The sequence below is a fragment of the Bipolaris zeicola genome (genome assembly GCF_000523435.1).
Source record: "Bipolaris zeicola 26-R-13 unplaced genomic scaffold scaffold_0, whole genome shotgun sequence".
NCBI lineage: Eukaryota > Fungi > Ascomycota > Dothideomycetes > Pleosporales > Pleosporaceae > Bipolaris > Bipolaris zeicola.
This window is the reverse complement of record NW_006912049.1, coordinates 197092-217229: the sequence shown is the minus strand read 5'-3', so window position 1 is coordinate 217229 and position 20138 is coordinate 197092. Positions and strand designations below refer to the sequence as shown.

The window sequence follows — 20138 nt, the reverse complement described above, 5'->3', positions numbered from 1 at the left end:
GAGCAGCAGATTTCAGGTAGCCTCTATTGCTCTACCAGCGCCTCGCTCCACACCCCAGGCTTGTTGGGTGGCGCGGGGTCTCTGTGGTTATCGTTTGCATCATGAAGAAAGCGGCAGCAGGCGTATCGATTACGCGGTGAGCGAACGGTTGCTTTGGGGCTTTTCACACTGCTCTAGTCGCAGCGGCATATTGCCGCAGAGGCCCCAGGCTTGAGTCGAAGCAAGGGCAGGGCCGTGCAGAAGACGGTGAGAGGTGTGGTTCTTGGGTGCATTTGTGAGGAAGCGAAAAAGCACAGTGTGAAGGGCTGTCAAGTCCCAGACCGCAAGTGATCGCCCACAAAGCAATTTTCATGTTGAATCTGCGACCAGGCTGGCGGTCAAAAGAACAAGTTTTTGCAGTGCGACTACGAGGCGTGCATTCGAGACGTGGCAGCGAGCAATGGGAGGCGGCGGGCCGGGATGAAGCTGTGGTGGTAGTGGGAGTGACGCAGTCACGTGTGCAGGCGATCAGAGGGGGGAGGGGAGGGCGGAAGGCGGAGGGCGGAGGCGCTAGACAACAACACGTCGAACTGGATGCTGGTACGTATGTAGTAGGTACATGCCCACGTCCATCCACCCACACACACACGCCTACATACATATGTACACACATACACCTGTACCCGCCATGTTCCTGGGCGACGCCAGCGCCAGTGACGCACAGGGCTCACCGTTCGAAACAACTGACCAGCACCAGCGAGGCCCACGCCAATGCAAGAGGCACAAGCACAAGCACGAGCATGACGGACGAGCAATGGAGACGAGAGCGCCAGCCAGCCAGCCAGCCAGCCAGCCGATCCAGTCCAAGTGTGCGAGGGAAAGGATAATTATTAACAATACAGCTAGACCCGCAACGGCAGTAGGGAAGACTCGCTTGCTCCATTGCTCGCGGTGCTCGCTCGCCTGGCTTGCTGGTGAGTGGCCACGGGGACGAGGAGCGCAAAGAAGCAACCGCAGGGCCACAGGTAGCAGCAGTAGTGCCCGCTCTGGCACGGGCAAAGCGCTGGTGGTGCCAAAGGCAAAGGCAAAGGCGACTCGGTGGGCGCCTGTTCTGTTTCTGTGAAAGCTCGACTCAGCCGCGCCATGATGCTACCTGATGCTGCTGACAAGGCATATCACTGCCTGCGCAAGTAACAAGACGCGAATGGGCTTCGTATCCCTCGCAACGGACGAGCTGGGACGAGCTGAGCCAGGCTAGGCTCGCTGCTGGCAAGGCACATGTCTAGATGGAGACATTGCTGTCCGCGACCCTCCGTCCATAGACGACCAAGGTTTCGTACCGACAGGACAGGACAGGACTCGGGGGCCGCTGATCATGGCGTGTAATACTGCCGTATTGCGGCAATACATTAATTACGGCTCTGTACGCCGTTTTTTTTCTTTTCCGCCCATTCGCCTGGCATACCTGGTCCGACTTTGTGGCTGACGCGGACCCGGCGCGCCTCTTCCTCACCCACCCACCCCTCCCCGCTGCACGCACCTCCACCTCGACATCCCATCTAGTCCGCGGTGTAGATCTTCAGCCTGCATCCCTGCCATCGCTGAGTCTTATCATCAACGCCGTGCAGATACCCCTGGTCGCTCAAACATCTTCTTCCATGGCTAACCGGGACGGGCTCGACCCACCCAGGAGCCTGGCGCTGCATCTACCTGCGAGGCACTAGCTCATGCCGGAACCCTCCCCCAGTTGATGAATTCATCGTCGCTCAAATGCATAGTCAACACGCCCTGTTAGGCATGGCCGCCAGTTGTACCCGCTCTTACATTGTCTACCTCGACACTTACCTGCGCCGCCAGAATTGCCTTTTCCCACGCCAATTCGCTCCCCGTGGCTGTTTTCTCTGTCTCCCACGCCCTGCTCTCGCTATTGCTACCTCCCCAGCCTGCTTGGCTTGCTGTACAGCACATGTACCACTTGCTCGGTTCTTGCTTGACCTTGTCCTTCTCACACCACGGTTAGCGAACGGGCTCTGCAGTCAGCTCCACAGCTATCTTTGACACACAGTTTTCGTCTGACGTCCCAACCCGAAGCGCCTAAGAATCGACCTGACGTTCGCCTTTCCCACCTTAGCCTCTATCCTCGTCTCCACTCCATGCTCGCCCCATTGTAACACCTACAAGGACCAGCAATCTTCTGAAGCACTCGTCCACTACCCTGCTTGCTTCTTGGCTCACCGTTACCTGCAGCCACATAGGGCCTCCTCCCCGCTTCAGTCCTCGCCACGCTCTTCCACTCGCCTTTTGATGTCCCCGCCTCCATTTTCATCTTTTTTGATCTGTTCCTGAACCTTGGTCCTTCTTATCCCTACCAACACCCCTTCCAAGTCGACCTTGCAGCCATCATCAACAACCCCTTTGTGGCCAACTTCCTCGTAGTACACGCTTTCTTTTTGAGCAGTAGACATTCAACCCGGATAACCCAAAAATGGTCTTCTGCACATATTGTGGACAGTCGTTCACCAGAGACGAGCATCTGGAACGTCACATCCTTACTCGTAAGTCGTTCTTCGTTCTTTATCACCCTAGTAGAATCGTACCAGAAGGAAATCGCACGGGGCTATCGCTAACCACTCTTTTTTGGACGAGCAGACACCAATGTAAAGCCATTCAAGTGCTTTACCTGCCATATGAGCTTCGCTCGACGGTACGTCTTTCCAGCCATGCTCTTTTTTCCATGCTCTTATCGAAGATCGAGCTGCTGACGCGACCACAGAGACCTTTTGCAGAGGCATTACACCGTCCACGGCCGTAACCAAAATAACGAAGAAGGTCTTCCACCGCAAGGGATAATACCCAAGTCAGCCGGCCGCACACCCATTGCCTGCAGCAACTGTGCAAAGACGAAGACCAAGTGCGATAAGAAATTCCCTTGCACCCGATGTGCTCAGAGAAACTTGAAATGCACACTGCGTCCCACCAGGCGGGCGTCGAAAGGCGTCCAGCGGGTGGGTGGTCCTGCTGAAGCTGGCAGTGGTGATTCCAGTGAAAGCGGTAGCACCACGGAGAACCAAAACAATTCTGGCAATACTTCTCCCAACCATGAGTCTCAATCTCAACCGCAATCACAGCAACCGACTGCCCAGTCTTCTCCTTCTCAGATCCAGCAACAACCTCAGCTATCCAATGGCCAGCCTTCATCTCAACGGCAATCTCAATCTCCATCAGCATCTCACTCCCGAAACCCGTCAATTTCGCAGTCAGTGCAGGCACCATCACACATTAGCCCTGAGGAGAAGGCCCTCCATCTACCGCTTACCAACACACCGCCATTCTTCGACCAGTCACCCTCGCACGCACTCTCCCAAGCGCCTTCTCTTCTCTCGCCATTGCCGACACCAGTCACTGGCATGAACAGCTTTGTCTCTTCAACGCCCATGTCTGGATACGACGACTTCGTGCGGACAGTACGTGACCAGGGTGATAACGAGAGCCCACAGTTCATTATGGATCCATGGCACAACATGCCCATGGATACTGGTTTCGACCCCATGAGACTAGATCCATCACTAATGATGTCGATGGGCATGGATATGTCGATGGGTCCTCCACCGGAGGGCATCCTTGGGATGATACCCGAAATGTCGCCGGCACAAACGTTCGCCCACGCACCAACACCTCGAGTAGACGAATCATTCTCAGACCTCCAAATTGGTAGTTCTGCCGCAATGTTCTACCCATCAAATAGACAATCTTCTATAGCAGATGCAGGCGTCCCTGACCTGGGTGCAATCATCGCCGCCCAAGATGGCTGGACCGTGTTCCGTTGTACTCCTTCCATTGCCTCGAGCTCCTGCCCGCGCACTGCGAGGTTAAATCTCGAGCGTCTGGAACTGAGCCTGAAGAACCACGAAGCTTGGAGTAGCTGGACCCCTTCATGGGATGAATCTGACTTTCAGCAAGGAGGACGCATAGCAGTGTCCAAATTGCAAGAGTCGACGCGTGACAAGCTCCTCGCCATCACTCAAAGCTTCCTCCACAAGGCCCTTGACATCCACAAAGAAGGAAGCAGCACTACGAGTAGCGGTGAGTCTCCTGGCTCAACCGCCTCTCACTCCAACTTTGTTCTTCTGCCACCTGCTCGCGTCCTAGAGTACTTCCTCAAGTCATATGCCAACTCTTTCGAACGCTACTATCCTACCTCTGCGAGGGGAGTGCTGGATACGAATGAGCTGATGCAAAATTACAATGACAAGGCATCGAGTTTGCTCATTCTCATGATGATTGCACAAGGTGCCATGACGATTCCATCGATAGAAGCAAGGTGGTTGACTGGCGGGTTTACCGAAGCCTGTCGCATATCTCTCTTCGATCTCATTGAGAAGAACATCATTATGGCCGGCGATCCCATTGTGTTGCGTGCAGCCCTTCTCTTCACTGTTCAAGCGGCGTGGAGTGGCGACAAGTGGCAGATGGACATTGCCATGGGACAGCGCGGTATGTATTTCTCGATGCTGCGACATTCTGGTATCCTGGATGTTCGCCCGCCGTCAACGCCTCATATGAATGGAACATCGACGACGGACTCGCTGTGGAAGGACTGGCTTCAGCAGGAAAGCCGCAGCCGGTAAGTCTCTGATCTAGTCACATGTCACCACTTACTAATCATTACCCCTAGCCTCATCTACTCCTGGGTCATGGTTGACCAAGACCTGTCACTGTTCCATGACACAGCGCCACTGTTCTCAGTCACCGAGTTTGGTGCTCCTATGCCAGATTCCGATCGTCTGTGGCAAGCGCAGACTGCTTCCGAGTGGTCCGACATGTTCAATCAAGTACACGAGTTCTCCAACGGCTACTCATCCGTGGGCTCAGGGGCGAGGCCACCGAGTCTCCGAGATCTGTTCCGCTACTTCCTGGATGACGAGATTGTTGTCCAAGATGTGCAGGAGATTCACCTTACACCCATGCACTTGCGTCTGCTGCTGCATCCTCTACAGACCCTTGTATGCCAGTACTGCCAACTCCTCAGTTGCTTCTCCGACAGTGTAGCATCGCGATCGCGCAATCGGGCCCTGACTGCGGCGTCGACACGCGTGCGTCTAGAAGAAGTGCAAGCGCTGTTGGGTCGCTGGTTCGATCTCGCCCAGCGGTATATGAAGGCCAACCCAATCTGCCCTATGATGCAAGCCAACCTCGTCATGTTCCACCTCATCAGTATGAATGCTGTATCCAACTTTCCAGAAATAGAGCGTCTTGCGCGTCGCGAAGGCGTCGATGGTTCGTACCAGCAGATGGCGTGGATGCATAAGAAGTGTCTGTCAGATGTCCAAGAAGCCATTACGCACGCTGGCCAAGTCCTTCGTCTGATCCGTGACATGCCACGAGGGATCCGCCCTCCATGGTGGGCAGGCGCCGTATACCGCGCTGCCCTCATTGTCTGGACCGACTCGCTGATTCAGAAAGAATCGACGAGCCCCAACCAGCAAAACGCGTATCAGCAACAATCACCCAACGCTGCATTCTCAGTTGATCGTCTTCCTGCCGATCATCCTACCATCCTGCGATACATGTCGCGAAGAGATGGTATTCCTACTCTTACCAAGCGTGACGGCACACCTGTTCCCCTGGACAACGGTTTCGCTGTCCTCTCACATTGTGTTGATGTTATTGATGAGGGTGTCGCTACAAGATTTTCCGACGGCATCCGTAGCAAGCTACAGAAGCTTGCGCGTGGTTAGAAGATACGATAAGTTCTGTTTTCTTTTCATTCATGTTCCGGCCGTATCCTCGCATAGAGCGAGTTGAAGTGTGCTTAGCGGGCGTCTTCGGTCTTATCTTCTGTTGTGTTATTTTTTGTTTTTCAGCACTTAGAACATGTCGCATCCATCAGTATTCCGCGTCACAGCATACTTTCGAGATGACTGGAAGACGGTATACGCGGTTCGCTTCGGCGGTTGACCGGGCATTCACAACGGCGTTGTTCTGGCTTCGGGTCTCGGCTTTTTCATTTCGGAATCTGGCCTGCAGGCCTGCTTACGCTGGGAACGAGTGGCATATCAAATGTCAGTGCTATACAATTAGAATGGGCACGTTAGTAATGTATGGTACATAAACTGGATGATGAATTACACTTACTGAATCTTGAACGAATGTCAATTTCCGCGGTGCATGTGTCGAGTGCGACCGGTGATGAGGGGTGCCGTATCAAATGAGATTCAGTGATGCTATGGCATATGGTCTCAATCATGGAGGATTGACGACGGTAAGTAGGCCGACCTTTGCTTTCAATTCAGTTTACTTACGACAAGACATACGTACCGAACAATATTCCTTCAGCCAGACAATGCATCTTCCTCCTCCATCTTATCAGGCGCAGTGAACATTTGTTGGTACCAGTGAAGTATAGACCAGTGTCGATTGTCTTTGGTGGGAAAAGCTGACCATGTTCGTTTGCCCGAACCATCCATCCTCCTCTTCTTGCATCTCATTCGTAGATGCGGGAATGCTTTGATGAATTTTTGATCAATCGGTATCGTCCTCCACAAAAGGAATGACCAGTCGAGCTGATTGCTCCCTCATTGCACTCTTATACCTTCTTGTTTGTTCATTCGCCCACACCCTCAACTGAACCGTTCCGTCCTAGATCATCTGCAAACATGCCTTTTGAGCGTTATTTTCTTTTTCTTTGGCGTTCACCTGTTTCAGATACATGTTGGCCAAGCATGGGGCGCGTTGGTGGTTCACGAGTGGTAATTGGTGTCTTGGGTAGTTGTGAGGCTTTTCATGGCTGGCGGGGTCGAATAAGAGACGCGTGTGGTATCATATGTGGGTATGACGAGACCGGCAGTGGCGGCGGGGTGTTCCTTCTCAGCCGTTTGAACAGATGGGGTAGGCAATTTGATCATTCTCTGGGATATCGTCGACACTGGGATTCGGATCACGGTTTTGGCAGTGAACTGACTAGCAGCACGGGGTATATAACTCCAGCACAGGATCGGTGAAAAGGGGTGAGCAAGGCACTTGGGTTCCGGACAAAGAACCCTACCTGCAACCTTTTCACCCCTCTTTCCAAAGCGTTAGTGACGAGACACTTGTGTGGAGCATAATGCGAGGCAAGGCGTCATAAGGCACGTCCCCTCCTCCGCCCCCCCTTCGATCCTTTCCCTAGATCATTTTTCGCCTCTCCTCTTCCCGGACGCTACGCTACGCTACTTACTCGGGTACACACGTCGTCACACCATTAAGACACCCGCCTCATCCCTCCACTACCCATACTGTACTAGCGAGTCTGTTCGTTGATCGATCCACTACCCCAGTCATCAAGCTTTCCGGATAACTTGATCAACGCCCGTATTGGTCATTTGCAAAGAAATTCAACCAACTGGATAGTACAACCACCCGCCCACTTGATGTCGGCTAACTCTCTGGGAAACTGCAGATCGGAGAATGCCCATGTCATTCACCGAACGCGGCACCAATCTACACTACATACTTTTACTGGGCATATCTAGTTGATTACAGGCTTCATATGCAGTAATGATGTTCCGGTGTCAACCAAAATGGTATGCAGAGAGGATTAATCCCCCGGAGGACAAAGGACAGCCTGTGCTTTGCTGCATGAAGCCTGCTTTTGGCATCAAAGCTTACGCGTCTAAAAATCATCCTGGGATACGCTGGCCAAATTCAAAGCTGACTGGCTGTTTTTTCTTCTCTTGCATCCAACTACCACGCGTCTTTTCAAGTCTACGCCTAGGCATTCCCTCTGACGTCGTTCTTCGTGTACAAATTGCCCAGCATCCCGCACGCACCTAGAGACATGAAACCAGCTAACGCCGCCTCCTCGTAAAACAGCGAGCAGCAAAAAAACGCCATTCACAATTTCATCACTTCCCATTCTCTTTCTCTCTCTTGCATCTTGCACGCTAAATAGCCAACGACAACAAAACGCCAAGACTACGGCTGCCCGCATTGCAATCCCCGTGGTACGTACGGTACGTATTCCAGCCAACACGACAATAAAGAAGAAAAGAAGCGAACACGCAGAACGCCCACCGGCCCGCCCTCACCCACCGGCCATTTCCATCTTCAATCTCCGATGGATAGAGTGAACGAGAGGGAGAGAAAAGAGGACTAACGTCCTGCATCTCAGATTCCTAGGCTCAAGCAAGAAAAGTTACTACCAGTAAGGCATCCAACGCCATAAAGTCCGTATTTCCCCACCTCCTTACTATGTCCCCCGTCTCCCCCCTCTTCCCACGAGATAAAATAGGAAAAGAAAATATAGTAGTAGTAAACAAACGGTCGGCAAGTCGGACATTACTCCCACCGTCCTCCGCCACTGCCGTTTGCCCAGCCCAGCGACCATCCGTGCCCTCCCCCCATCTCGACCTCCACTCCTTCCTTTCCTGAAAGACCGAAGATACCATGAATCGTGATTCCTACAAGCAACAAACGGACACGTACGTACATTCGTATCCCAACGCCTCATCTTTTCCCCCGCTACCACTGTCCCAAAAAAGAAGGCACTTAGTAGGGTACATGCGACGAGATAGTATCGGCATGAAGCAGATGTAAGGCATGCCCACCCCAACACCCCAACACCCGGTGCAGATCGCTGCGGTTTTGCCCGCCCCGCGCGCTAGCCGAGACCGCGCGCATGGGGCTTTGGGCGTGTTGGTTGACGGAGTACCGGCGGGAGCAATTTTTTTGGGTGGGTGTCCGAATAGTAGACCCTTTTTTTTTTTTGGGAAAGTGCGGAGAAGGAGTAGGGTAAAGTAGTATCATCACGGCTTTTGGAAATATAACACTACATAGGAACTTTGTTGATTAAAGGAAAATTCTACGTATCCTGTCTTCGATTGGGCAGCAGGCTATCGGGTTGGGATAGTATACACGAAGGCATTACCGGTGAGTGGGTAAACGGTAAGGTATGTGATATGGGGTATTCTACGCGGCGATCGACTCCGGGATATACCTGTTACAGAATGATGGGTTCGGCGGGGGAATGAATCATGAACTGCGTTTATCGGTGGGACCCTCTTTTTTTTTGTCTCCAAGGAAGTGGGAGGTGAGTGTGTGCTACGGATGGAGGGGGGAGCGAAAGTATCTTGGTTCGTGTAGTGTGCATGACACGACGAAGACGTTGGGGTGAGACGTTTTTTCGGGGGTGTACAACCGCTTTCAACGGGTTGTGCGTGCAGTTTGACAATGGTGAGGCGGGGTTCTGGATGGTTGGTGGGTTGGCTTGTTTTTTGCTGGAAAAGTGATGCGGTGCAACGGGCAAGTCGCTTGCGCGCTACGTAGAGTACGGTCTGGTACGACATGGTACAAAAGCCAATATGTGTTGCCATCTCGTTAAATGATATCCTGTATTACACAGCATGGATACAAGATGCTTCATATTCCCTCTTTGGATCCTTCATATTATGGTAAACACTATGTCATTTTTTTATGGCCATCCGTCTTTACTCATGCTTCTGTATACAAGGCTGCGGATACTTCCGCGGATGCTGCAGCGAGATATTGATGGTATCCACGTCGAAGTGACATGCACTCGCATAATGGACAAGCGTGGTATATGCTCAAGAACCAATAGCATTCCCCGAGGATGATCGCAGTGTCGAGGTCGTTGTATTGCTGTCGTCAAAACATCGCATATCCAGCGACGGCATCTAGACATCCACTAAACGTGAAATAAAAATGCCGGCCACGTCACATAGCATACCTATCACCGTTCTCACCATCTTCCATTGCGTCTGTAATCTGGATGAAAACAACTCAGCCCAATCTCCGTACCACTAAGCCCTAGCAGGTCTTCGTATTCGGACGATATCCCAATATACACACATGACTCCAATAACTCAAAATAGGCGTTAGTAGTAAGAACCCGAGTACCAAGAAAAAAAGGGGATGCAGTCAGCAATCCGAAAAACATAATCATCCACCAGCACACAGCGTGTTGAAGACATGAAGTGAGGTGGACATGCACGGACGGGGGAGTGGAGCTGGCCTACAAACCCGCGGATCCCCGCCATGGGCCCGCCGCCGCCGGCATCGCTACTAGCTGCTAGCTAGTCCACCCAGCACTTTTTTTTCGACTGCATTGCGACACCAAGGGCTGTAGAGAGGAGAGACAATCACCGTTGCCGAATTGCACGACTCTCGCGCCTTTTGCCGGGGCCCTTTTGATCCGAATACCAAGAGTTCGCTAGATTGAACGGCGGCCTATCAGCGTGAATGCATGGGGAGCCATGAGCTCGTGTTTTTTGAACAGATCTCTGGTTTGAGGGTACTACTGGGGAAGCATGGTACCGGATCTTGGTGAGCTTACCGGACTACCCACTACATGGCGTTTTTGCGATGATCACATGACTTTGCTCAGTAGTAAGATTCCCAGGGCTATACCGGTACGAGGCGGAAGACCCTCGATGGATGCCGTGGCTCATGTACACCAAGACAATGTCTCGATAACGGAGTCCCGTAGACTGCGGACGTTTAGATGCCACGATCCTTACAGGGCTGTTGCACCAGGGAACACGAGGTTTTCCCCGCTTCCGTCTGGACTATCTGAGAGGGAGAGACGAGGAAATTCAGGTATCGCAATTTACTGTCTACAATCCACTCTCAAACACGACCCACAGTAACCACATTTCTAAGAAAAGCTGTTTCTACTTCCGTATTACAAGAATAGACCTGATTCATAGACAAACAGAGGTACTGGAAACTTTGGTGTTGCACGTAATCGGGGGGAGGCCTAACCCATCATCCAATGAGAAAACGGGCATCTCCCATCTTTCGCACTTCGGCCCCTCCTCCCGGACTTCGCGTGCCCTGAGGCTCAGGCTCTCCTACGGGGACTTGTCATCACGGAACCGCGCGCGGGCGCAGGTACACTCGCAGTTTCAGCCCTAGGACCCACGACCCTTGGGGGCGAGAGCGATGTGCCGGACCCGGGAGGGCAGTGTGAGATGGTGGTGGGGGGAGAAACCAGTAGCTGGGTGATGGAGGGGGAAACAGCGACGGTTCTCTGCAATGGAGAACAGAGGTACCTCATGGCCAGAGGCCATTTTTTTGTTCCGCCTGGAGTTCCGGATGGCGAAATGGGGTATATATGAGGCATTGTTTGACCGTAGACATAGAATATCATCACATCAATCAACAGCTCCTCTCTTCTCTACAGCTTCACTACAAACAAACAATAGACTTTTGTCTTTCATCACCAAATCAACACATTCACAATGGCCAACATCGAGCAAACATGGAGCCTCGCCGGCAAGGTCGCCGTCGTCACCGGCTCAGGTAAGACATTCTTAACAATATTCTAGTACACACCTCCTTCATCATGCTTACAAAATACCTCCAGGCCGCGGTATCGGCAAGGCCATGGCCATTGAGCTCGCCAAGCGCGGTGCCAAAGTTGCCGTCAACTACGCCAACGCCGTCGAGGGCGCCGAGCAAGTCGTCAAGGAGATCAAGGCCCTCGGCAACGGCTCCGACGCCCACGCCTTCAAGGCCAACGTCGGCAACGTCGAGGAGTCGGAGAAGCTCATGGACGACGTCGTCAAGCACTTTGGCAAGCTCGACATTTGCTGCTCAAACTCTGGTGTCGTTTCTTTCGGCCACTTCAAGGATGTCACCCCCGAGGAGTTCGACCGTGTCTTCACCATCAACACTCGTGGCCAGTTCTTCGTAGCAAAGGCTGCCTACAAGCGCATGGAGATGGGTGGCCGTATCATCCTCATGGGTTCCATCACCGGTCAGGCAAAGGGTGTCCCCAAGCACGCCGTCTACTCTGGCTCAAAGGGTGCCATCGAGACTTTCACCAGGTGCATGGCTATCGGTAAGTCGATTCTGCTCATCCTCCCCTAAATTCGGGGGTTTTATCACGTACTAATCATTTTGTTTCAGACGCCGGTGAGAAGAAGGTCACTGTCAACTGCGTTGCCCCCGGTGGCATCAAGACTGACATGTACCACGCCGTGTGCCGCGAGTACATTCCCAACGGTGACCAGCTCTCCGACGACCAGGTCGACGAGTACGCCTGCACATGGTCCCCCCACAACCGTGTTGGCCAGCCAATAGACATTGCCCGTGTCGTCTGCTTCTTGGCTTCCCAGGACGGTGACTGGGTCAACGGAAAGGTCATTGGCATTGACGGTGCTGCTTGCATGTAAGCGGCTTTGGTTAGTGCTAGAGCATGATCTCTCTCTCTTTTTTCCTTTCTAAATGATTTGAGCTGGCATGTATCGGCGTTCTTCTCCATAGAAGAAATGAAACTCTTAATCTCCCATTGCATCTCCACCTTGCCTTGTGACGTGGTCCTGTTTGATTCGTTACATCGAATTATCTCTGCATTCTACTGGGGAAACCAAGTGTCAGTTTAGAAGATCACAACTTCCTTAGTCCGAAAAACTGCCACCTTGAACAAGAGAGATCTATATTCAGACCTAGGTTTTCGACCTATAGGCACTCATTTGCATACTCATACAGTATAGATCTGTACACACACCCATCATATGATCAGTGATATCCCCGCCCACTAGGTGCCTTTACACTCCCACTTGAGAAAGTGGCCTTGTACTTGTTGTCCATGGCCTTCATCCTCTGCTTGCTCTCGATTCCGGTGCGGTCGGTTGTAGGCTGTGCGGCCATGAAGCTATCAAACTCATCATCTTGTGAGTCACCTTCTCCTGGCTCGCTGATGTCCCCGTCTGCAGGAGCTCCATTCTTTGGCAAAGGCTCAGTCACGGGTATACGTTTGGGTGCTTTTTTCTCATCCTCGTCTTCGTCGTCTTCGTCCTTCTTTGTAGGATTAGCGAACGGCTTGGAAGCAAGCACACGGCGCCTCAGTTCTGCCATTTCCTCTTCGTCATCCGAGGACTCTGGAATGTTGTAAGGGTTCCTGGGGTCAATTTTGTTCTCGTCCTCGTCCTCGTCTTCGCCGCTCTCTCCGTCTTCGTCGTCTTCGTCTTCATCCGACTCGTCAATAACACGCCTGTTCATGTTTCCCCCCGCCCACTCATCTTCCTCGGCACCTTCCTCCTTTTCAGTCCTGCTTGTGTTATATTCGCGTTCGATCTTCTCAAGCCATACCTCCTCGGCTTTCTTGATCTGCTCCTCGTTTTCGCACGCCAGGTACCGCTTAAGCAAGGCGGCGTTAATGTCCAAGAATGCCTGGCCATACGAGAAAGTCGACAAGATTGATTCAGCCCACTCGGGGTGACCACAAATGTAAAAGCATGCCGCCAACGCTTCAACGCAATTTAGTCGCCATGGCCGGCCGTAGTTGGTAGGGTTTGCCGCAACAAGGTAAGGAAGTAGGCGTTCGCATTTGCCACCTATCCTGCCAAAAGGCACCTCATCTATCCTGTTCCAGCTCGCTTCCACTACAGCAGCGCCATATTGCTCCAACAATTCCTTGTCCTCGCGACTTATAATCTTCTTTGCCTTTGGGCTCACCACCACACCCGCAAACTTCTGCCCCACATGCAATTCGCGCATCATGCCCAGGCGCATAAGCCTCTTGCCCGAACATCGCTTCGCATCGCAGTGGCCAAGATCCCAGCATGCGGCCTTGAATTCAGGCTTAGCAGGTCTTGGGTTGGCGGCGTCATTCTCCTCTTCGTCTGAGGCGCGGCGCGGGCGAGGGGTAGGGCGTGCTTTGGCGGGGTTCTTGAACTTATTGTTGCCCTTGAAGTCTTTCTTATGGCGAACCATCTTGTCTTGTGAGAGTTTGATATTCGAGGTAGAGTGGCGAGTCTGATTTGCGGCGAGTGAGTCGACAATGTCGGAGGGGCAAGGGTGTGGAATAACTTTGTAATCGATAAGTGGCGCTAGCGTTGTGACGTCGTTCACACTTGTCGATGACCTACAGAGTACCACGCAACTAACAAAAAAGGATATTATGAGCTGAAGGATATCTTTTTAGAGCAAGCCAAACTTCGTCTTCACCGTCCCCACCGTCAAAGCCCAGTTAAGCGCCCTTCGCAAAGCAACAACGCATCTTTTCTATCACAATGGCTATGGAACTCCAAGGCTCGTAATCTCACCCATCTCGTTTTTCTGCTGTCCTCCAAGCGAGTACGAAGCCTTCCACCTCATCTTCACATTGTTACCCGAACCTCTTTGGACATTGTTCACGCGTATGTTTTGTGTGATGCCGAATTTCTGATTGGGCCCGAGATTGACGCCTGATTGGGGTTCAAGCTGGAGTTGTGCACCCTACAATTTGTTAGCAAACTACACAAAGTCAGTGCTCATGGTTCAAACTTACCTTTGAGGCAGCCACTTGGAACGTCAAGCTAGAGACTGGCAAAGAAGTGTTGTTGGATATCCGTGACTGGATCAGCAAAACTGTATCTGTTTCTCTCGAAATGTTGAAAAGAACGTTGATGCTTGTGTTAGTGACGGTCAATTCCTTCGAGGTATCAGGTACAGATGAAGCAAAATCCCATTCATCGTCGTCATTAGCAGCATCAGTGCTTTGTGCGAGGTTTGCTGCCGGCGCGGCGGCGACGCCAACGCCTAGTAAATCAACGGCACCAGAAGCAACAGCTGGTGGCTTAACTGATTGTTGATACTGGAAGGGTGAGGCTTGTCGAGGGGTAGAGGCGAGAGCAGCAAATGGGTCTGGTGTGCGAGCCGGCTGTGGGGGAGGCGTTGAAAAGGAAGATGGAGGGGGCGATGCGACTTGCGGTTGAGTTGACTTTGGTCCTGCATTGAAGAGATCGGTTATGGCTTGGTTGGTTGCCTTTTGCGGCGCCGCCATGCCAGACAGACCAAGAACTAAGAAATGTTAGTAATTAACCGAGAATTCGAATAGATCTGCTTACCTGAGCCATTTGAACCACCCAAAGCTATGCTACCCGACTGTCCGTAGGTCTCTCCGCTCAACGACAGGCCCAACAAATCATCTTCAAGTGCGTTTCCTACAGCTGGTGCTTGTTGCTGAGCCTGTGATGATCCTCCTGCTTGCGGTGTAGGTTCCGGATCTCCAAAATCAATCAGGTTTAATGTGTTGTTGGGGCCTTGAGATACTCCAGCACCACTGCGACCAAGCGTTCCCTGAGGGATGTTGTTGGCAGCCTCGATGTCTCCCTTCTTGAAAAGCTTGTATCTCTGTATCGTCCGGTGTATACTGTCGTTGATCTCAAATAGTTTCGCCACGGCCTCGTGATCCTCAGAGTCCTCCTCGCACATCTTCTGGATTTTAGGTTGCGCATTCTGAAGGGCATTGGCCAGCTCCTGTCGCGGGTTAGTCAAACAACAGCCGCCGTACACCACCATCGTTCCGGACATACTTCAAAAACATCTCCCTCTTTGATCTGATCGCCCGGCTTGTAACCTTGCAGCATTTCCTCCAGGATTCTGGCCTTTTGTTGTATCTTGCCAACCTCTTCAGCAGCCTTTGCCCGCCAATCGGTCTTGTTTCGGGTATCGTATCCAGCCATGACTTTCATAAGCTTATTGGCTTCCTGCAGGTCTGCAGGTCCACCCCGACGGATCAATTCTTGCAGTTTTGCGGATTGCGCCTCTCGTTCTTCTTCTGCCATCTCTTCTGCCGACCGGAGGTTCTACGCATCGTCAGCAATACGAGACTATCACAAGCAATTTCATGCACATACATCGCTCGGATTGAGCACTGCGGCATCTTCTTTGCGAACTTCCGGGAAGATATATCCCTTATAACTCAGCAGTCTATGCATATCCCTTATAAAGCCCAAGTCGTCCTTGTAGCGCGATGTCTGGCATATGGTTTGCCGCCATTCTTCTATGAGCTCGAGAATCTTGTTCTGTACTCGCGACGAGTGAATAGGCGGACGTTCAGGAAAGCGGCGGACAAGCTCGTTAAGGAATTCTTTGGTACTGATCTGGAGGTGGAAAGGGTAGCCGCAATTCTTGACACATATGTCGAGGAGCTGTGTTATGGTGAGCTATGCTGTTTCAAGGCGGGGCATCATAGGCATACGTTGAGCGCGAGGAGGGCGACATTCTGATTGCGGTGATTGACATAGTGTACAATTGTGACGGCCGCTTCTCGGGGCCTGGGGAGTCATTAGGATTGTGCATGTGTAGTGGTGGGGTGTTTCCGATCCTACGCTGTGCCTTTCTTACTGTTGATCAGGTCGGTGATCTCGAGATTCAGGGCCAGATTGGGCTCAAAGTTTTGCGGATCACATGCTTGCACTACGCCACTTGTATCAGCATCATTCCACATAGGTGCGGCATGTGTTGCGTACATATATAGCGCTGCAGTTGTGAAGTCGGTGCCTCTCCGTATATGCCGTAGCGATCGCGGGTTGCCATGCGCGCAGACGCTGCCTCCATTGCGCCGCGGGGCAAGTTTAAGAACGAGACGTCGAGTGAATAGCGACAGGTGATTCGGAGACTCAGGTGTGTTCGGACGCGTCTGCGATATCTGGTGGAATCGATATCGTGTACACAGAGATTTGGTGGGGACGGGGACAGCAGCAGCTCCACAGCATGTAGAGAACAGCCTTGGCGCCGCAGCTACGTAATGCGCTTGCATCTCACATGTGGCTTGGAGTTTGTCGGCTGCTTATGTACACAGTTGCATATCTTCATGAAAGACAAATTTACTTCTACTTTCTTTCCACTGACAACATATATTTTGGAGCCTACAAATGCCGAGGCCATCTTCACATCATTGCATTGGTCGCTTAGACGGTCCAGTAGTCCTTGACCAAGTACGCCGCATATCCAGCGAGCCCAGCTAATATCACCTGAGTGCCGACGAAACCAAGCGGTCTTCCGGGACCTTTTCCGCTGGGCGCCCTCAGGCCAAGCTCAACATGGCCAACACGGAGAGCAAAAAGAGCGCCAAGAGCGTAGCTGAGGTAAGTCCTAGCACTTTGGTTAGATCCAACATAATCATGCATCGGCGTGGTACAATTACCTGTTGGCTCCGTTGAGCTCAGCAAGGAGTGCAATCGAGAGTATGAATGGTACGTTTTCGACAAAGTTGGCTTGCGCACGTGTGTCCACAAAGAGAGGGTCCGGTGCGCCTTGAGGTGCGCCCGACTTATCACCCAAAACACTTTCAACAAGATTAGTCTACAAGCAATCTTTATACATCATTCAGCTCTGGCTTACGTCTTTGTGCCAAATCGCTTTGCTACAATGCGCTGTTGGAGGAAAAGGTAGTAGGCCGCGAAGGGAGCTGCCCAAGTGGCAGTAACAGGAGCAAGGAGCGGCATTGGCACGCTGAGACCGACCTTAGTTGCCATTTTGGAAAGAGGAACAGATATGCAAACAGTAAACCATCAAGGACAGGTGCGAGAGAGAGCAGCTTTATAAACTAGTGGAGTGTTAAAGTGGATAGGGCATAGTAGGTCCGAAACAAATGCGGTTCGGGACCCATGCCGTCACGGACAAGTTTAGCGCATTGTACAGGTATGAACCTAGCAAATCGGCATTAAAATATCTCGGTTGCATGAGAGATAGAGATGAGATAGGTATGCCAAGACCACGGTATAGTACAAAGAGGCAAAGCTGGCGTTGATACTGTCCGGCCGGTCGGTGAATATTTACACCTTGGCACCGAGTCTAAAAAAAAATCAAATTTCCGGATACGTTCGAGAACAAAGTCCCTCGGCGGATGTTGGGGAATATAATGATACATTTTGGAGTGTGGAGGTTGTTGAAAAGCAAAAGGAGAAATGCTACCACGAAAGACTACTGCACGTTCCAATCCTCATCGACTCTGAAGTTTCAATCAGATTATACTTTGGACTTGAATAGGTCAACACTTACAGGCTTCATATGCTCAGCATCGTTCTCTTTGTTGTCTTCGCGCACTTCTTTAAGCATCTTGTCAATGCCTCGTTCATTGAGTGCTCTCTAATAGACTATGTCAGCTGCAGTGCAGTTCATCTTGGGCACATGTACGGACAGAAAGACATTTTTCATACTGCTCAAAGATTGGTTTGCAGTCATCAGTTGTAGCGGTGCCACGCAGAAATTCTGTGCAGATGTTAATTAGGGCCAGTTCCCAGTCGCAATAGACGTGTGACGTACTCTCGCTGTACCACTTTAGGAAGCAGTTGTCGTAGCGCCTATAAAATGTCAGCATAATGGCTGCAGCACCACGATGAGATGCAATAATCACTCTTTGACTTGGTTGCATTCTGGTGCTAATGAGGCCGACATGTTTTTGTAGTATGCTTGTGAGATGGGTGGGCCGGAGCAGTTTGCGGAGGACCGAGTGAAGGTTGCAGCTACTGCCATGGCTATCGATAAGCAAAGCGCGCTAACTCTGAAATCATTTGAAGGTTTCTTTCATCAAACCATTTGCGACACGCGCACCCTTTCCACGCCAACCCATCGCGCCACGTCGAAGTGAGCCGCCCCCAGAGCCCACGCTATCGAGAACCGTCCAGAAGAATGAACGCATACTGAGAGACGCCATGGACTCTTTTAAAACACTGCAGACAGAGATCTCGGCCGCGCTCAAACCAACCACCAGGTCTGCTGCTGCCATTGGCAAAGCAGACATCCCTTTCCAGAGGTCGCTGAACCCCGATGCTGGCACCCAGTTGGACGCCCAAAATGCGCGCCTCCTTCACCTCGCGCAGCGCCTTCTCCAGAATGCTGCTGCGAGCTCGGACGCTGTAGGTCCCAAGCTACCCGATGTCGAAGCCATAGACGCCAATTGGAGGGGGGTTGTTGATGTCATCGACAGCTTGCTTGAGAAGGCCGACACCAGTCTGGATGAGTACACCGGCGTGGTCAAGCGGTTGAGCCCAGCTGGCGAACAGGTAGGATCTCCAGCCATGTGTGCCCAAAGCAAGGCCCATCGTCTGACCCGTGTACAGGCCGCTGCAAAGCCCCGCCCCAACATTGCCGACAGGAAGATCATTCCAAAGCCACAGCTCCAGTTTGAGCACGTGCCGACCAACGACGAGACTGGTGGCTTCCGCCCACTGGTCACATCCAAACCACACGCAAAGATTCCCTTGGAAGAATGTCTAAAGACATTCAGGGACAAGCGCGGACGGGAACAGTAGGACAAAAGCACCATGTCAATTCCATACGCTAACATCCGTTGCAGATACCCGCATCCCTACCAAACAGAAATCGAAGAGTACGAATACCCAGCAAATGTCTACGAATACGCCGAGCCGCAGCAATATAAGCCTTTTGAATCTACAACTGCAACCCTAGTCGACACGCCTGAAGCGCTGGCTACCATGCTCTCTGAGCTAAAGACAGCAAAGGAAATCGCCGTAGATCTTGAACACCATGACAATCGCTCCTATATTGGCATGGTTTCGTTGATGCAGATAAGTACTCGCGACAAGGACTGGATAGTGGATACACTGAAACCCTGGCGGCGGAAGTTGGAGTGCTTGAATGAAGTCTTTGCGGATCCCAGCATTCTCAAAGTTTTGCATGGTGCTTACATGGATATCATGTGGCTGCAGCGCGATCTAGGACTCTACGTTGTTGGCCTCTTCGATACGTACCATGCTGCCCGAGCACTGGGCTACCCTGGCGCCAGTCTAGCCTACCTGCTCGAGAGACATGTCAAGTTCACAGCCCAGAAACAGTACCAACTTGCAGATTGGCGCATAAGACCGCTCAGTCCGGAGCTCTTCGAATACGCACGCGCAGATACTCATTTCCTTCTCTACATCTACGACAATATGCGCAATGAGCTGATTGAGAAGTCTGACTTTTCGAATCCCGACAAAAACAAGGTCCAGGATGTACTTGAAAAATCTAAGGAGACATCGTTACAGCGCTATGAACACCCTATCTACGACAGCGAAACAGGACTCGGATCCAGTGGCTGGTATAAGCTTATCTCGCGAACCCCGGTTCAATTCACTCCTGAGCAATTTGCCATCTTCCGAGCGGTGCATAGATGGAGGGACGATCTTGGAAGGAAAGAAGATGAGAGCCCGCTATTTATCATGCCAAATCACGCCGTATTTTCCGTAGCCCGCGCAATGCCAGCAGACAAGGCCGCACTCTTCAACGCCATACAACACGTTTCACACATTATCCGATCACATGCAGAAGAGCTTGTTGGTGTGGTTGCAGAGGCCAAGAAAGAAGGTCTACATGGGCCAGAATTGCACACAACACTTCAGACTATTGAAGACATGCTAAAAGCAGAAAGAGCTGGATCAGAAACT

At 51.8% G+C, this 20138-nt stretch overlaps 11 protein-coding genes across 11 annotated transcripts; 4 read left to right on the top strand and 7 right to left on the bottom strand.

Annotated features, from left to right (window-relative positions):
- Window positions 1-163: 163 nt before the first annotated feature.
- COCCADRAFT_21399 (uncharacterized protein) lies at window positions 164-2299 on the bottom strand (the record flags this gene model as incomplete). Its single annotated transcript, XM_007708119.1, has 7 exons — window positions 164-630; window positions 789-1085; window positions 1211-1348; window positions 1445-1538; window positions 1666-1689; window positions 1825-1934; window positions 2158-2299. The coding sequence occupies 7 exons, from the start codon at window positions 2297-2299 to the stop codon at window positions 164-166; spliced, it is 1272 nt and encodes a 423-aa protein (XP_007706309.1).
- A 165-nt stretch (window positions 2300-2464) lies between these two features.
- Window positions 2465-5717, top strand: COCCADRAFT_80576 (uncharacterized protein; the record flags this gene model as incomplete). The annotated part of the gene is made up of 4 exons (XM_007708221.1): window positions 2465-2534; window positions 2629-2683; window positions 2753-4603; window positions 4655-5717. The coding sequence occupies 4 exons, from the start codon at window positions 2465-2467 to the stop codon at window positions 5715-5717; spliced, it is 3039 nt and encodes a 1012-aa protein (XP_007706411.1).
- Window positions 5711-6091, top strand: COCCADRAFT_80699 (uncharacterized protein; the record flags this gene model as incomplete). The annotated part of the gene is made up of 1 exon (XM_007708220.1): window positions 5711-6091. A coding segment is annotated over one exon (381 nt), but the record flags the coding sequence as incomplete, so codon positions are not given.
- A 628-nt stretch (window positions 6092-6719) lies between these two features.
- Window positions 6720-6884, bottom strand: COCCADRAFT_81005 (uncharacterized protein; the record flags this gene model as incomplete). Its single annotated transcript, XM_007708219.1, has 1 exon — window positions 6720-6884. The coding sequence occupies one exon, from the start codon at window positions 6882-6884 to the stop codon at window positions 6720-6722; it is 165 nt and encodes a 54-aa protein (XP_007706409.1).
- Window positions 6885-10883: 3999 nt separating this feature from the next.
- On the top strand, window positions 10884-11093 carry COCCADRAFT_80625 (uncharacterized protein; the record flags this gene model as incomplete). Its single annotated transcript, XM_007708218.1, has 1 exon — window positions 10884-11093. A coding segment is annotated over one exon (210 nt), but the record flags the coding sequence as incomplete, so codon positions are not given.
- Window positions 11094-11216: 123 nt separating this feature from the next.
- Window positions 11217-12152, top strand: COCCADRAFT_21397 (uncharacterized protein; the record flags this gene model as incomplete). The annotated part of the gene is made up of 3 exons (XM_007708118.1): window positions 11217-11277; window positions 11342-11818; window positions 11887-12152. 3 exons carry the CDS (start codon window positions 11217-11219, stop codon window positions 12150-12152), a joined length of 804 nt encoding a protein of 267 aa, XP_007706308.1.
- A 346-nt stretch (window positions 12153-12498) lies between these two features.
- Window positions 12499-13695, bottom strand: COCCADRAFT_80899 (uncharacterized protein; the record flags this gene model as incomplete). The annotated part of the gene is made up of 1 exon (XM_007708217.1): window positions 12499-13695. One exon carries the CDS (start codon window positions 13693-13695, stop codon window positions 12499-12501), a length of 1197 nt encoding a protein of 398 aa, XP_007706407.1.
- A 303-nt stretch (window positions 13696-13998) lies between these two features.
- On the bottom strand, window positions 13999-16305 carry COCCADRAFT_31689 (uncharacterized protein; the record flags this gene model as incomplete). The annotated part of the gene is made up of 8 exons (XM_007708156.1): window positions 13999-14199; window positions 14252-14763; window positions 14811-15222; window positions 15279-15551; window positions 15603-15896; window positions 15947-16022; window positions 16077-16164; window positions 16218-16305. The coding sequence occupies 8 exons, from the start codon at window positions 16303-16305 to the stop codon at window positions 13999-14001; spliced, it is 1944 nt and encodes a 647-aa protein (XP_007706346.1).
- A 353-nt stretch (window positions 16306-16658) lies between these two features.
- On the bottom strand, window positions 16659-17225 carry COCCADRAFT_80800 (uncharacterized protein; the record flags this gene model as incomplete). Its single annotated transcript, XM_007708216.1, has 3 exons — window positions 16659-16842; window positions 16895-17035; window positions 17092-17225. 3 exons carry the CDS (start codon window positions 17223-17225, stop codon window positions 16659-16661), a joined length of 459 nt encoding a protein of 152 aa, XP_007706406.1.
- Window positions 17226-17413: 188 nt separating this feature from the next.
- COCCADRAFT_80737 (uncharacterized protein) lies at window positions 17414-17620 on the bottom strand (the record flags this gene model as incomplete). Its single annotated transcript, XM_007708215.1, has 1 exon — window positions 17414-17620. The coding sequence occupies one exon, from the start codon at window positions 17618-17620 to the stop codon at window positions 17414-17416; it is 207 nt and encodes a 68-aa protein (XP_007706405.1).
- A 72-nt stretch (window positions 17621-17692) lies between these two features.
- Window positions 17693-18147, bottom strand: COCCADRAFT_31687 (uncharacterized protein; the record flags this gene model as incomplete). Its single annotated transcript, XM_007708155.1, has 5 exons — window positions 17693-17701; window positions 17752-17838; window positions 17891-17961; window positions 18016-18053; window positions 18107-18147. The coding sequence occupies 5 exons, from the start codon at window positions 18145-18147 to the stop codon at window positions 17693-17695; spliced, it is 246 nt and encodes an 81-aa protein (XP_007706345.1).
- Window positions 18148-20138: the final 1991 nt, after the last annotated feature.